The 14151-nt window shown below is 36.7% G+C and overlaps 1 protein-coding gene across 4 annotated transcripts in view; it reads right to left on the bottom strand.

Annotated features, from left to right (window-relative positions):
- arpp21 (cAMP-regulated phosphoprotein, 21) overlaps window positions 1-14151 on the bottom strand; it is a 338413-nt gene that overhangs the window by 153233 nt on the left and 171029 nt on the right. For all 4 annotated transcript variants that reach the window (XM_069920751.1, XM_069920753.1, XM_069920752.1 and 1 more), the window contains exons 2-5: window positions 13981-14151; window positions 5563-5773; window positions 4837-4878; window positions 45-137 (exon numbers count right to left, since the gene is read on the bottom strand). In XM_069920751.1, coding sequence (XP_069776852.1) covers window positions 45-137; window positions 4837-4878; window positions 5563-5739 — 312 coding nt within the window. In that variant the 5' untranslated portion in view covers window positions 5740-5773; window positions 13981-14151. The remainder of the gene's footprint in view (window positions 1-44; window positions 138-4836; window positions 4879-5562; window positions 5774-13980) is intronic.

Below are 14151 nucleotides of genomic sequence, written 5' to 3'. Positions count from 1 at the left end.
TAAAAAATTAAAATAATTTTCTCCAGCATGCATGGAAGCTTTACCTGATTCTCTAGAGTGGCTTCTGTTGATGGCACAGGCAGATTTGTCTCTTCACAAACTGCTAAACTTCTCACTAGTTTACCTTTGGCCCCTGACTATGAAGCACAGGAAAAGTGAACATGTTATTATTCATGAATATTATCTCATTGTAATTTCATTACAGATTACCAAAAGAGGACAGCAATTTGATGTGAAATAAATTGTAAAATTTAGAAATTTATTTTTACATAAAATTGGATTATTTTGAATAAAATGGGTTACATTTTGAGAACATTACAATAAGCTAACAGCGTGATGTGTTCAAAAGCAAAATTACAATTTATTTCTAAATTTATAGCATGAATTAATGTAGAAATTTTAAGATGTTTATAATAAGACAAATAAGATATTTAAAATATAACACACAAATAAAACAAATTAAATCAAATAGTGTTCACAATCTGGAAACTTCCCAGAGAACCAAGAAGATTGACAGTGCATCACACACGTTCATTATTGAACCAGCCATATCAAGTTATCAGCAGCATGCAGAATGGGACACAATCAAGCCTCAAACCTAAGATTTGTATCGAGGGATGATCATTTGTTCTAGTTTCAAAGATTTTCTGAACATTTGGACATAAATTTAGAATTAAAGAATTTAGAAATACAGGAAAAAAAACATCAGTACTAGAATTATTTCAATGGCAAACTTTGACCCTCTCCAATAAAGAATTGCTGGCAAGCAATCAACAGTTCTAAGCAGACAGAATGTGAATAGGAATTTTCTGGACATCTGTGGATACTTTTAGTGGCTGCACATGTGGATTAAATGCTGTATGGTGCATTATCCAATTGTGAGATACTACATTATTCACTAACCACAATAAGACAACTTTTTAGCCAACTAACATTTCAGAATCATGATTTACACTAAATGTTTGGATAGAAACATCAGGTGACCCCTATGGAGCTACATGTTTTCAAAAGACTGAGTATATTTGTCATTCATGATATCAAGACTGAATATTCCAGGGAATCGATTTTTTTTTACTGCTGATAGATTTTTTTCATACTTTGAACTTTTTAAAGTTCCCTGAGACCAAGGAGAGAGTTTCTGATTGTGGAGCTAATCAGGTTCAATGGTGAAGGAGAGAGGATTGGCAATCAGATGGATGCCTGGGATTGGGCTGGTGAGGGGTGGGGGGGAGGAGGATGAATGGTGCTGTAGTAGACTGCATTTAACTTTCAAGCAATGAACCCTTGGATGGGAGAATGGCCTTGGACTCTGATCAGGGCCCATTTGATGGAAATGATTTTAGGGATTAGGTTTGGGCTGTAGGGTAGAGAATTGCTATTGGTAATTGGCATCAAGCTCTATGGTGGGTGAAGGTGATTCATTGATGATCAAGAGCTGATCATTGGGGAGGGGGTTTGATGATTAATTTCAGGCCTGGAGGTATCAGTGGTCAGGAGTAGGGCCTGAGTTAGGGGTGGTATCAGTGGTCAGGACCAGGGCCTGGGTGGTATCAGTGGTCAGGACCAGGGCCTGGGTTGGGGGTGGTATCAGTGGTCAGGACCAGGGCCTGGGTTGGGGGTTGTATCAGTGGTCAGGACCAGGGCCTGGGTTGAGAGTGGTATCAGTGGTCAGGACCAGGGCCTGGGTTGGGGGTGGTATCAGTGGTCAGGACCAGGGCCTGGGTTGGGGGTGGTATCAGTGGTCAGGACCAGGGCCTGGGTTGGGGGTGGTATCAATGGTCAGGACCAGGGCCTGGGTTGGGGGTGGTATCAGTGGTCAGGACCAGGGTGTGGGCTAGGGGAAGTTGTTAGGATGATTAGGTGCAGGCCCTGGGTTGGCAATTATACTGGGCTAAGGACCAGGAATGGTTTGTAGCTTGTGTTAATGATGAGATGTAGATCTGGAACTGGGACTGTTGTTGCTGGTCATTATCACGTCTTTGGCTGGGGATCATGTTGATGATTAGGACCAAGGTCTGGGGCAAATGGTTGATGTTTTCACTTAGTTTAGTCCTGGGGTGGGGCCTGGCGAACAATGGTTCAGGCCTTCAGTTGAACGAGGACAAGATTAATTGCTGAGATGCTGCAAAAAGATTTGAACAAATGCAATCAATCCTTCAATTTTACGAGGATAAGAAATTCATTGATGAAAAAGCAGAAGACATTTAGGTCTCAGACCCTACCCTGTAGTACCTCTGCAGTGACATCCTTAGGCTGTGATGATCAACCTTCTCCAATCACAACCATCTTCCTTGCGAATTATTGGAGTGTTGTCCCTTTCATATTCATTAACCAGTTTTACTAGGGCTGCTTTATGTCACAGTCAGTCAAATACTTCCTTGATATGAACAACTGATACTTACACCTCATCTACGGAATTCAGCTCTTTGGCTTGTACCTGCACCAAGGCTGTGATGGAGTGTACAGATAAGTATTCTCGGCAAGATCCAAATTTACTGTTGGTGAGCAAGTGAGTAAATTCCACAATATATTGGTAATCAGGATGTGATCCTGGGTTAAATAGGTTTATGAAATCTTCATTCAGTTGCCATGAGGACTGGGAAGGGGGAAGGGGTGGAGTTGATGACTATACAATTTAGACAAGGTTTGTGATGTGTCGGTGCTCAGGATATGGCCCTGGATTGGGAGAGGAGTGATGAGAAGGGGTGTCAGAACATAGGGTGGGCAGTTATGTCAGTGATTAAGATTGAGCCCTGAAATGTGCAGGCAAGTGATGTGGTTGGTGACTATTAGGCCCTAGGATTAGGTGTGGTGTCAGAGATCAGGATCAGGCTTTATAACAGCAGTTATTGTATGGTTTAGAACCGTAACCAGAGAGATCAGCAATTCGGTAGTTGTGTCAGCAATTTGTATTGGACATCCAGGAGTCAACAATGGAAATAGGGTGGAGAAGAGGGGATAAAGAGAATGCAGTGGTTGCTGAGGGATGAAAGGTAAATATGGGACTTACCTGGCAGGGGCCTCCCAATCCAGCATTGTCCTGTGAAGACCTAGATGCCCTGGGTAGGTCCAACGATAGTTGCCCTCAGGACAATGTGGTCTAAATTCTTCTCCAGGGCTGGAAAAAGATTGTTGCACAAGGAATGACATCATCCAATGTTCCCCAGATGCAATAACTTATGTCGGGGTGGAGGATGACTTACACTCAGAAGAGCCTAGTTGAATTTCTGGAGTAACAGATAGAACCCAGAACTGCTTGCCACTGCATGTTACTCCAACAAGAAAAAAATCTGATTGTGAATAGCTGACAAAAATAATGTAATTGAATTTCTCAGCTAATTGTTCATGAGGAATGGAAAGGAAGGTGCAGAGTGACCACGCTGAAGAACAGCAATGGTGAAGGTTAATGAGGAGCTAAGCTACTAGGCAAAAGTATAACATTCAAAATATTTTGGATGATATTGAATGAAAATGGGATACATGGGATATTAGGTGTTTCGAAATGGAGTAGAGCATGTATACAACAGCAGCAATCTATAGATTGCAATTTTTTTTCTTTACACATATAAATCTGGTGTGACTGATGAATGCCAGCTCCAAAAATATAAGTTTCATGCAAAAAAACAGTTGTTTGTATTGTCGTCTTCAATAGAGTACAAAACAACATCTACCATGATAACTTTAATGGGCACCATAACCTCACTCAGTAGTTTCATTGTTGCTGCAGAAGCAACAGATTAAAGATTCCAAGGTTCTTTTTATTGGTTCAAAGGTTATATTTATTGTCTCATAATATTAATGATACATTTTGTTGTCATGGCCACCTTCAACATTCTTGGGTGAAAAATCTGGATCGGTGCATATTGGAAAGATTATTTTACTTTTCCCTCTCATCCACCCATGAAGCACTTAACAAGTTAAAAGTGTTGAGTCGCTTCTTAATTGTTCTAATCTGTACTTTACATTTCAAAATATGCCATTAAGGGTACAAAATTTAAAGGTCCCATGTTTCACTCACTTGCTTGAATCCTTTGTACTCTAATTGATGGGATGATTTATGGGTGAACATTGGGAAGAATTTGTGATTATAAGATGAGATATTCAAAGGATTTTTCTACCTTAAATTGAGGCAATTCAATAAAGATCTCATAAACCTATTTATGATGATAAAAGTTAAATTTTGATCAGTTAAATCTGCATAAGATCTGTTCAAGAAGTGATACATGTGGAAAGTAATGGTAGCAGATGACTAGCTTTAAATTATTGGACAGTCCTATAGAAAAGATGTCAGATTGTCTTTTCTCACTGTAAATGCTTTGCCCTTACAATAATTTCTGTTTTAATTTATTTTCGATAATTACTTTGAAAAGTACAAAAGTCTAAAGATTTCAATTTTTTTTGTATTATACAAATTTAAATTCCTTTGGCTCCCATTAATGGTGAGAAAATTTAAAACTCTACACACAAAGCTATCAGAATAATATTTAATGTAAACCTAAACATTGTGATATTTATTTTTAGTATTCATTTTCTATGAATTTTACTGAAAGTGGTTTATGACAAATCTCTAAAAGATACCTAGAGGTCACCTCAGTTGAAGCTTGAATGTGCATGCTTTCATTAATCCACACAAAGTCGGACATATTCATAAAACAAGGCGAATCAAAGCATGCACAGCAACATCAAAACATACCGCTATCCTGCATGCTAACACTATTAGCTGAACACCACAATTAAATTGTGGAGATCAAAGCACATTAAATGCAACTTTAAAGAACAATTAATTAATTTCATTATTTCAAGTCTGGCATATATTTGCACTGAAAATTACCCTACCTTTGCTCTTCTTCTTTGCTGCCCTTGGCATGCCATTCGTTTCTACATAGCAAATTATAAAGAATGGTCACTCATTTGACAAAGACAAGATGAAAATTAGACACATTATAAGATATTTGATTTAATGATACAAACCACTGATTATGATAAATGAAACAAACTACTCTACAGATGGAACCGAATGTGATGTGGTCATGTTTGTTTATTTTTGATTTTAAAAAAGTATACATAACTGTGAATTGTATTCCACATTTTCACACAGCTTTAGAAAGGTTGTCATTCAAAGTATTCAAGCAGCAACTTTTCAACCTTTGGGAAACTGCTTTTCATTAAAAGAAAAAAAAAGTGTAATTAGCCAAACAAGACATTTGGCCTTAATTTAGTTTTGATATTAATTGATGGGATGAATTATGTGACGAAGGCCTTTATTTATTGCCCATCCATAGTGTCCTTGAGGAGGTGGCAGTCAGAGATCTTAAACCATGGTTGTCATTTGGTACTCTTATGTCATTCATTAGGTGAGCACAGTGACAGTGAAGGAATATTTATATACATGCGCTTGCACACAGACACATATAAATAAGTTCATATTAATAATTTAGAAAAAAAACAAATAAAACATCACAAAAATAAATGAAGTGATAAATTATCCTGTTTTAAAACTACATTAATCATTGGAATTAAAAGTCAGATATTCAGGCACTCACATCCTTTGAGCCATCTCACCTGATGATCAACCTTTGTGTCATTTGCCTTATCTTCTTTTCCCTTCTCTTTTTCCTCCTCTTCCAAGCTTTCAGTATTAATGATGCAGGTCACCCGACAAGATGGAGAAATATCAGTATTTGGCTCATTTCCACTTTCCTCCAATTCCTCTTGCTTTAAAATCTCTTTTTCAGACATTTTCACAGAAAAGAATTACACAAGATGCAGTGACCTATGGAGTCAAAACATCAAATCACTTTATTCCCAGAACATGCTTCCTCATTTCCCTTTATTGTTTATTTTAAAGGAAAAAAATGGTAAAGTCAAACCTTTGTGGTCAATATTTTTAGTTATCAAATTGATAGTTTTATTATGAACACAATAAAGATTATGAATTATTTATCATTGCTATATTTTTAAATTTTCATCAAGAATATCTTAGCTAACTCACACAAAACTTCTTAATACATATGAATTTTCATGAAGCTATTTTTCAACAAATTGGACATTTTTAATTATTTACAATAGAACACACATGTTCCAGGCAAAAAATCCAATTAAACTGCACACCTGTCCCTAAATTACTCGTTATAAATAAATGCTAAAAATAAAAATCACGGTCACTGAATACAAGCCCATTTAAAGTTGAATTCTGATTGCAGTATTTTGCAGCTATATCTTCTACATCTGACATTTCAACAATGCAAACTATACGAAGTGACAATGGCAGGAGGTACAGCAAGGCATGAAGCAGAAACTAAACAAGTTCTCAGGATCAAATGGAAAGCGACAAATCCCTGCTTATTTCTGAGTCTGCAAAAAGCACTGGATCAATGAACTTCTGTTACAATGGTTTCAAAAATGCTTCAAAATAATCAACTTGGACTAGTAGTGTGGCAGCATTAACAAGTATTTTATTTGATGCATTGGCATTGTGCGACAATTCTCTACTCAAAACTGTAAATATGCTTCACAAATCATTGAACAAATCAACATGTATACTACAAAATTGAAATAATTTTGCCAATCCAATCAATTCTCTTCAACTCTAATACAATCAAACATTAATTCAGCACAGCACAGTGAACATTCTATTAAAAATTCTTGATAATCTTTTAAATAACATTGAACTGCATGGCCCAGAAATTGGATCATGTACAATCTGCAAGCACACATTTATTTAACAAGAATTAAGCAGTTATGCAACCCAGTACTTCCAGTCACAACATGTGGCAATTTTGTGAGTAGGATGGGAATAGAGCAGTCCGAATCTGAAATGTCATTGTGTTTTCTACGCTGGAAAGTGTGTTCAACATTCACAGAAAAACAAGGCTGTCCATTCAGCGAAGGAACTTATTTAAAGGGTCATTCAGAGACTTGCTTATTTCTGCAGCCTGCTGCACTGTTCTTTGTCGGCTGTCTGGGGACTTGGGAGACTACTGCAGGGGCGCACTATGATTTGGATGAGGTTCTCCTTTCGTTAGCCTGCAGTATTCCTGCATCTCAGCCTGTTGCATCTGGTTGCATAAGGGAAGTCCACTTGATGATGATAAGGGTTTATAGTCATATACGTAAGTAAAGATACAAATGCACTGAAATTCTTGTTTGCTGCACAGCTATATAAAATATACTGACAGAAAGTACAAGTTAAATGATCTCATGACAGTGAAAATGATAATAAATATAAAAGGAGAGAAAAATATTCACAATTGAAGTTGGTGCAAAAACTGTGATATTAGAATGGTGCAGCCAGATGGTTGTTGTTTCTAGAATAGTGTAATGGTTAGAGAACAGCTTCAGAGCATAATGGATGCTGGAAAAACTGTTCTCAAATGTAGGATTCAGGTTTCTGTACCTACTACCCAAAGGAAGCAGTGAAGGAAGACCATGACCAGGGTAATGGGGATCCTTTATAATGTAGGCTGCCTTCTTGAGGCAGAGTTTCGTGTAGATAGGAGGTTGGGTCCTGTGATGGACTTGCTGTGTTTGCCACTTTTTGCAACCTTCTGCAATTCTGAGCACTCAAGTTTCCAAACCAGTCTGCAATGCTACCAATCAATATACTTTCCACCAGTAAGCATTGATAGAGAATTCAATGAAATGCTGAATCTCCTCAGACAGAAGGTAAAGAAACTGTGTCTCCTTGACACAGACCATCATGCTGAGAAGTCATGAATGACAAAGTGAAACAGTGCAAACATACCATACTCCCTTCAAAGTCCTGAGTTTAAATGAATTACAAGGGGTATCAATCTCTGACATTTAATTTCATGTTTCCTCATGACAAAATCCAGTTAACCCATTAAGACTAAGCCAGTTGCTAAAATATTCCCATCAAACTACTTTTTTCTCAGTTACCTAATCTCTTACACAAGCCCATTAACAATGACCTGAAGCATTACAGTATTATTTTTGGGGGCAAGTTACAATCTTTGTTTTGGGATGTGGGAAGAAATCAGAGCACCGAGTGGAAAGTCATATGGTCACCTATGTGCAAACGCCACAAAGAAAGCACTGGAGGTCAGAATTGAACCTGAGTCATTGGAGCCGTGAGCCATCAGGGGGTCTGTCCACTGATGATCAGTAATGCTTTCACTGGTGCAGCAGAGTACCTTTGGAATGACTGCCACAAAATCATCAGGAACTGAATGGAAATGCCACTGGTGCCCTCAAATTGAGATTCCAATGCATCCCTGCTCGCTACGACAGTCCCCCCACCCCCACTCACTACAACTCACGCCATGCCCCCGTTTTTGATATTCTAGTGGGCTACGTCCCCAACCTTTTCCAGGGTTTTCTGCTTAGAGGTATTGGTGCCCTCATACCAGGCAATGATGCAACCAGTCAGCACACTTTCCACTACACATGTGTCGAAGTTTGCCAAGGTTTCTGATGTCATACTAAATCTCTGCAAATTCCTGAGGAAGTAGAGGCAATGATGCTATATGTACTTTGAACCCACTGTGCCATTTGACATCCATACATTGCTCTCACCACAAGATCATATTACTTAAGTTTGTAAATTAACATTAGATTTGAATTGTGGTGGTGGTGTTACATATCTAGATGGATTTGCTTCTTACATTTGGAATGCTCTCTGCCTCGAGATCTCAAGGCTTTTGGAATTCAGCCATAGTCCATTTGTTTTCCACAAGTCAAAAGGCATGAGAAAATTGTCCAGTGGCACCTAAACTGAGATTGGTATGAAGGAGCAGATATGACCTATGGAAAGCCATCTCCTGGGTGAAGTGGAGATTCTGGATGAGCATGCAAAAAAAAAGATATTTGACAGTTGTGCAGAGCCTAATTGACATAACCCCTGTGACAAAACCAAATCTGGTGCAGTAGGAGACAGCAAAGCTACACTCCCAGATGAACAATGTCTTTTACGCCCAATCTGACCACCAGAACAAAGAAGAACCACTGCACACCTGATATCCCCTGATGATCCTCTACCCTCTGTATCCAAGGATAATGTGTGGGTTGCCTGAAGGAGAGTGAATCCAAGGTAAGCAACTACTCCAGATGGAGTAACCAGCCGAGTACTAAAAACCTGTGCTAACTTGCCAATGTATTCACGAATGTCTTCAACATCTCAGTCTGGCAGGGCATGGTACCCACCTGTTTCAAACAGGCGTCAATCATATGTGCTCAAGAATGGTGTGGTAACCTGCCTAAATGACTATCTACAATGATTAAATGTTTGAGAGGGTGGTGTTGAAGCACCTCAGCTCCTGTCTGAGCAGCGACATGGATCCTTTCCAATTTGCCTATTGCAGCAACAGGTCTACGGCAGATGCCATCTCACTGGCTCTACACAAAACCCTGGACCACCTGGACAGCAAAGACACATACATCAGAATGCTCTTTATCATCTGCAGTTTGACATTCAACACCATCATCCACTCAAAACTGATCAGCAAACTCCAAGAACTGGGCCTCAATACCCCAACCCCCCTATTTTTTAATGAATCCTGGATTTCTTCACCTCCAGGCGCCAATCAGTGAGGATTGGAAAGAACATTTCCTCTACAGTTTCCATCAGTACTGGAGCATCACAGGGCTGCATACTTAGTCCCCTGCTTCAATCACTTTATACCTGTGACTGCGTTGCTTGGTACGACAACAACACCATCTAAAATACCACGGTAGTGGGTTGTATATAAAAGTGTAATGAGTCAGCATACAGGAGGGAGATTGAAAAGTTGGCTGAATGGTGTACTAACACGAACCTCACACTCAGTGTCACCAAAATCAAGGAGCTGATTGTGAATTTTAGGAAGGGAAAACCAGAGATGCACACTCTACTGATCATTGGGGATCAGAGGTGGAGAGGGTGAGAAAATTTAAATTCCTGAGAGTTCCTCTCAGAGGAACTTTCCTGGACCCAACACATGAAAGTCACAAGAAGAAAGCACGGCAGCGCTTCTACTTCCTCAGAACTTTGCAGAGATTGAAAACCTTGGCAAACCTCTACAGAAGTATAGTGGAAAGTATGATGACCAGTTGTGGTATGGAGGCACCAATACCTCTGAGCGGAAAGCCCTGCAAAAGGAGTGGACATAACCCAGTACGTCAAAGGGAAAACTCTCCCCACCATTGAGAAAATCTACATGTAACACTGCTGTTGGAGAGCAGCAGCAATCATCAAGTATCCACACCACCCAGGACATGCTTTGTTCTCACCGCTTCCAAAAGGAAAGATATATAGGTGCCACAAGACTCAGAGCACCAGGTCCAGAAACAGTTGCTAACCCTCCACAATCAGACTCCTAAACAACAAACTTATTTAAGGACTCTTATTCTGCATGTGATTTATAATTGAATATTTATTTTCTGTATTGCAGTTTGTTTACATTGCTCTCTTTTGTTTACTAATCTTTTCTTAAGTTCAGTTTATGCACTACTGGTAAGTCGAAATTCTGCCTGGCCCACAGGTAAAACAATCTCAAGGTTGTATGTGATGTCATGTATGTACTCTGACAATAAATTTGAACTTTGACTTTGAAGTTTGGATTCAATACTTTCAATTCAGCAAGGATAAAGTTCAGGAATTCAGGAGTGAATCTGGATTTTCAGCTGAAGGGCAATTCTCTAGCATTGTAATCTCACTGGGAATCCTGGGCTCTGGTACATTTGTCTCCATGGAGACTTCAGGGAAAATTTTAGGACAATGCACCAGGTTCTCACTATGCTATTCATCACATTGGAAAATGATTATGATTTTATATTGAAAATTATTTAACTACAAATATAAGCAATTATATTTATTTTCCTGGGAAAGGAATAATTTGCAGAGCAATGGGGAAAGGGCACTCCTACACAACTGGCAGATCCACTTTGTTTTGAATGAGCTCCTTCTATGGCATATTAATGTAATTTATGTAAGAAAAACATTATTAGTATGTTTGAGACAAAGGTTTAATGCAATTATATGTCGATGTACCACAACAAACAGCCATTGGTTCAGGGGCAAGAAAACTTAAATATTTAATAGAGGAGAACATACAATAATGATACAACATGGATGATCTGCACAACAAACAAAAACTCAATATAGAAATGAGAGAAGAAATAGTAAAGTGAGCTAGTTCTTGGTTTTAATCAGAAATCAAAGATTGCCATTTGAAATATTAAATATCGGTTATGTAATATGTTTACAAGACCACCAATATGAATTCATCTTGATTCATAGAAGTCAAGTTCCATAATTTAGAAATGACAAGGGTTTCTTTGGAGAAATTGGCATGGAAATATGATTTAGGAGGTTTATAGCTCCCCAATTTTATTAATTATTATAAAGCAACACAGTTGAAATTTATTAATGTAATGTATGATTTAAATAATGTTCCAGTATGGGTAAATATAGAACTTGATAAAGTAGGAGAAACAGATCCACAACATTTTATATAAAAAAGGAATGCAAGATTGTTAACAGTAAATTGAGAACACTCATGCTGAAACATATAATTAAACTTTGGAATAAAATTAATAAAGAGATTGGAGGAAGACGTTTAATGTCTGGAAGAACACCTTCATTTTAAAATAGACTTATTCCATTTTCTATAGAAAATGAATATTTTTTAAAATTTGGCAAAATTGTGGTATTAAGAAAATTAAAGATTGCTTCAAAGCTGGGAAATTTATTACTTTTAGTAGAATGAAGGAAAAGTTTAAGATATTGGAAAATACAAGATTTTGTTAGTATTAAATTAAGAGATTTTTCTGTGAAATTTTTGGCCAAGATTTAGAATTACCAGTGGAGAGAGAAATAGAATTATTATTAAGTACTAGGGATGTAAACAAATTCATTTCAGAGATGTATAAATCATTACAAAGGAAGGCTGGAAAAAAAGGGGTTCATAAACCAAGACATAAAGGGGAGGTAAATTTAAATAAACAAATAGATGAACATAGATGGATTCAGATATATACAGAGAGTACAAAAAGTACAATAAATGTGAGATATCAGTTAGTTCAAAATAATTTTATTCACCACAAAAGTTACAAAATATGAATTATATTTATTCAGATTTATGTTTTAAATGTGGACAAGAAGTTGGTACTTTTTTGCATTCAACTTGGCAGTGTTCCACAAATAAACCTTTTTGTCTTGATTTGGATAATTTATTAGAATGAATAAATGGAGAAAGATTCCTACAGGGTCCAATGTTATTTTTACTGGGAGATGTTAGAGGGATTAAACCTAAATTAAAACAGAATATGTATCAAGTAAAAATTTGTTCAAATCACCTTGGCAATAGCTATAAAATGTATTGCTATAACTTGGAAGCTGGATATTGATTTGGGAATGGATAGATGACATGCAAAAGTTCAAAGTTGTATCTCACTTGAGAAAATTACTTATAATTTAAGAGATAAATATCATACATTTTGTGAAATACAGATCCCATATTTTCAAACTGTTGATATTAACATTTAAAAGAATCTCGAACATACCCTTTCTCCTTGAGGTCTCTATAAATATTTATATGTTTAAAAGTTTTGGAAAGTGAAGTAGTCCTGTTGTAGTATTCTTGTCCCTCTTTGTATTTCTCTACTTTTTTCTTTTTTTTTATAAAATACCACATGTATTTGGATTAAGTTTGAAATATTGTGATATATGTTTGCTAAGTGGATTTATATTAAATAAAATATATTTTAAAAGTTCCATAATTTAGCATAAGACATTTATATTCATTTAACATTGTGCTGAAATAAAATCTGTAGCTTGATTGTAGATTGTGAGTCATAAATAAAATGTATGCCTGAATAAAGCATACAGCTAGTTAATAATAGGAATCTGAATAAATAAAAATTACCAGAAATACCAAACCAATTCTAATTTAAACAAATTATTAATAATTAAATCCCTAAAAATTAATAGCCAGTTTTCTATGTTGCTTAATGATTTTTATGTCTATTGAATGATAAATAGTACTTAAAGTAAAGGAAATTCACTCATCCCTTTAACCGTCCTTGTCTTCATCCACCCCTACATATCAGAATCATAATGAGTTAAGTGCTTTTAATATCAACCAACAGCAATGCGGATCATCAATCACATCTATTTTGGCAACACACGCAAGTGCCAACAAAATATGTAATGATCTACATTAATTCAAAGGTACATCAGGTTTTCACATAAAAACGCATATGGCAATGTTGAATTCATACCGCATTGCCACTCTGAAACAAAAAAAAATTGTTTTCAAATCATGAATATATTTAAAATCACATTTTCATGCTTCACTTCATAATTTTTCATAATGTGTAAAATTGTATTCATTAATTTGACAATTCAATGTTTCTTCACACATCAGATTATGATGGCACACAGAAAATGAAGTTTGACCAAGTGGTGCAAATTAACCAACACCCACACTCTATCAACTCCTTAATACTTTATTTTACTTAAGATTAACTTTATATAGTGCAACTTTCTATTGATGTCAACAGAGAAATAAAGATCAAATTATTCTCAAATCTCATGCAATTTTTCCTACGCTGGTAAATCTGTGCCATTTATTTTCCTGGAAAAGGAATAATTTGCAGAGCAATGGGGAAAGAGCACTCCTACACAACTGGCAGATCCACTTTTCTTTGAATGAGCTCCTTCTTTGGCATATTAATGTAACTTGTGTAAGAAAAACATCATTAGTATGTTTGAGGCAAAGGTTTAATGCAATTATATGTCAATGTACCACAAAAAAAGGCCACTGGTTCAGGGGCAAGAAAATTTAAATATTTAATAGAGGAGAACATATAATAATGATACAACATGGATGATCATTGGTGAATGGAATTACAAACTGATGAAATATATCCAAACTAAAGTTTTGCACAATTTAATAAGATATTCAAAAATCCTGCTTCCCTTCACCAAATTAGCAATTATTACTTCAGAATTTTTATTCAAATTTTGCAAAACAAAATTACCTTCAGTGCACTTGCTTCTGCAGATTGATGTTATTTATTTAAGGTTCCTATCTGATACTGCTGAAATTTCACAAATGTTTAATAATAAAATGAGTCCCATGCCCTCATCAACAGTCCAAAATTTTAGCCTCCATGTTGCGTCCAGAGAGGATTTGCTGGACTATCTTCAAC

This window comes from Narcine bancroftii, chromosome 2, assembly GCF_036971445.1.
Source record: "Narcine bancroftii isolate sNarBan1 chromosome 2, sNarBan1.hap1, whole genome shotgun sequence".
Lineage (NCBI taxonomy): Eukaryota > Metazoa > Chordata > Chondrichthyes > Torpediniformes > Narcinidae > Narcine > Narcine bancroftii.
Note: the sequence above shows the minus strand (reverse complement) of the source record. Positions and strands in the feature narration are given on the sequence as shown.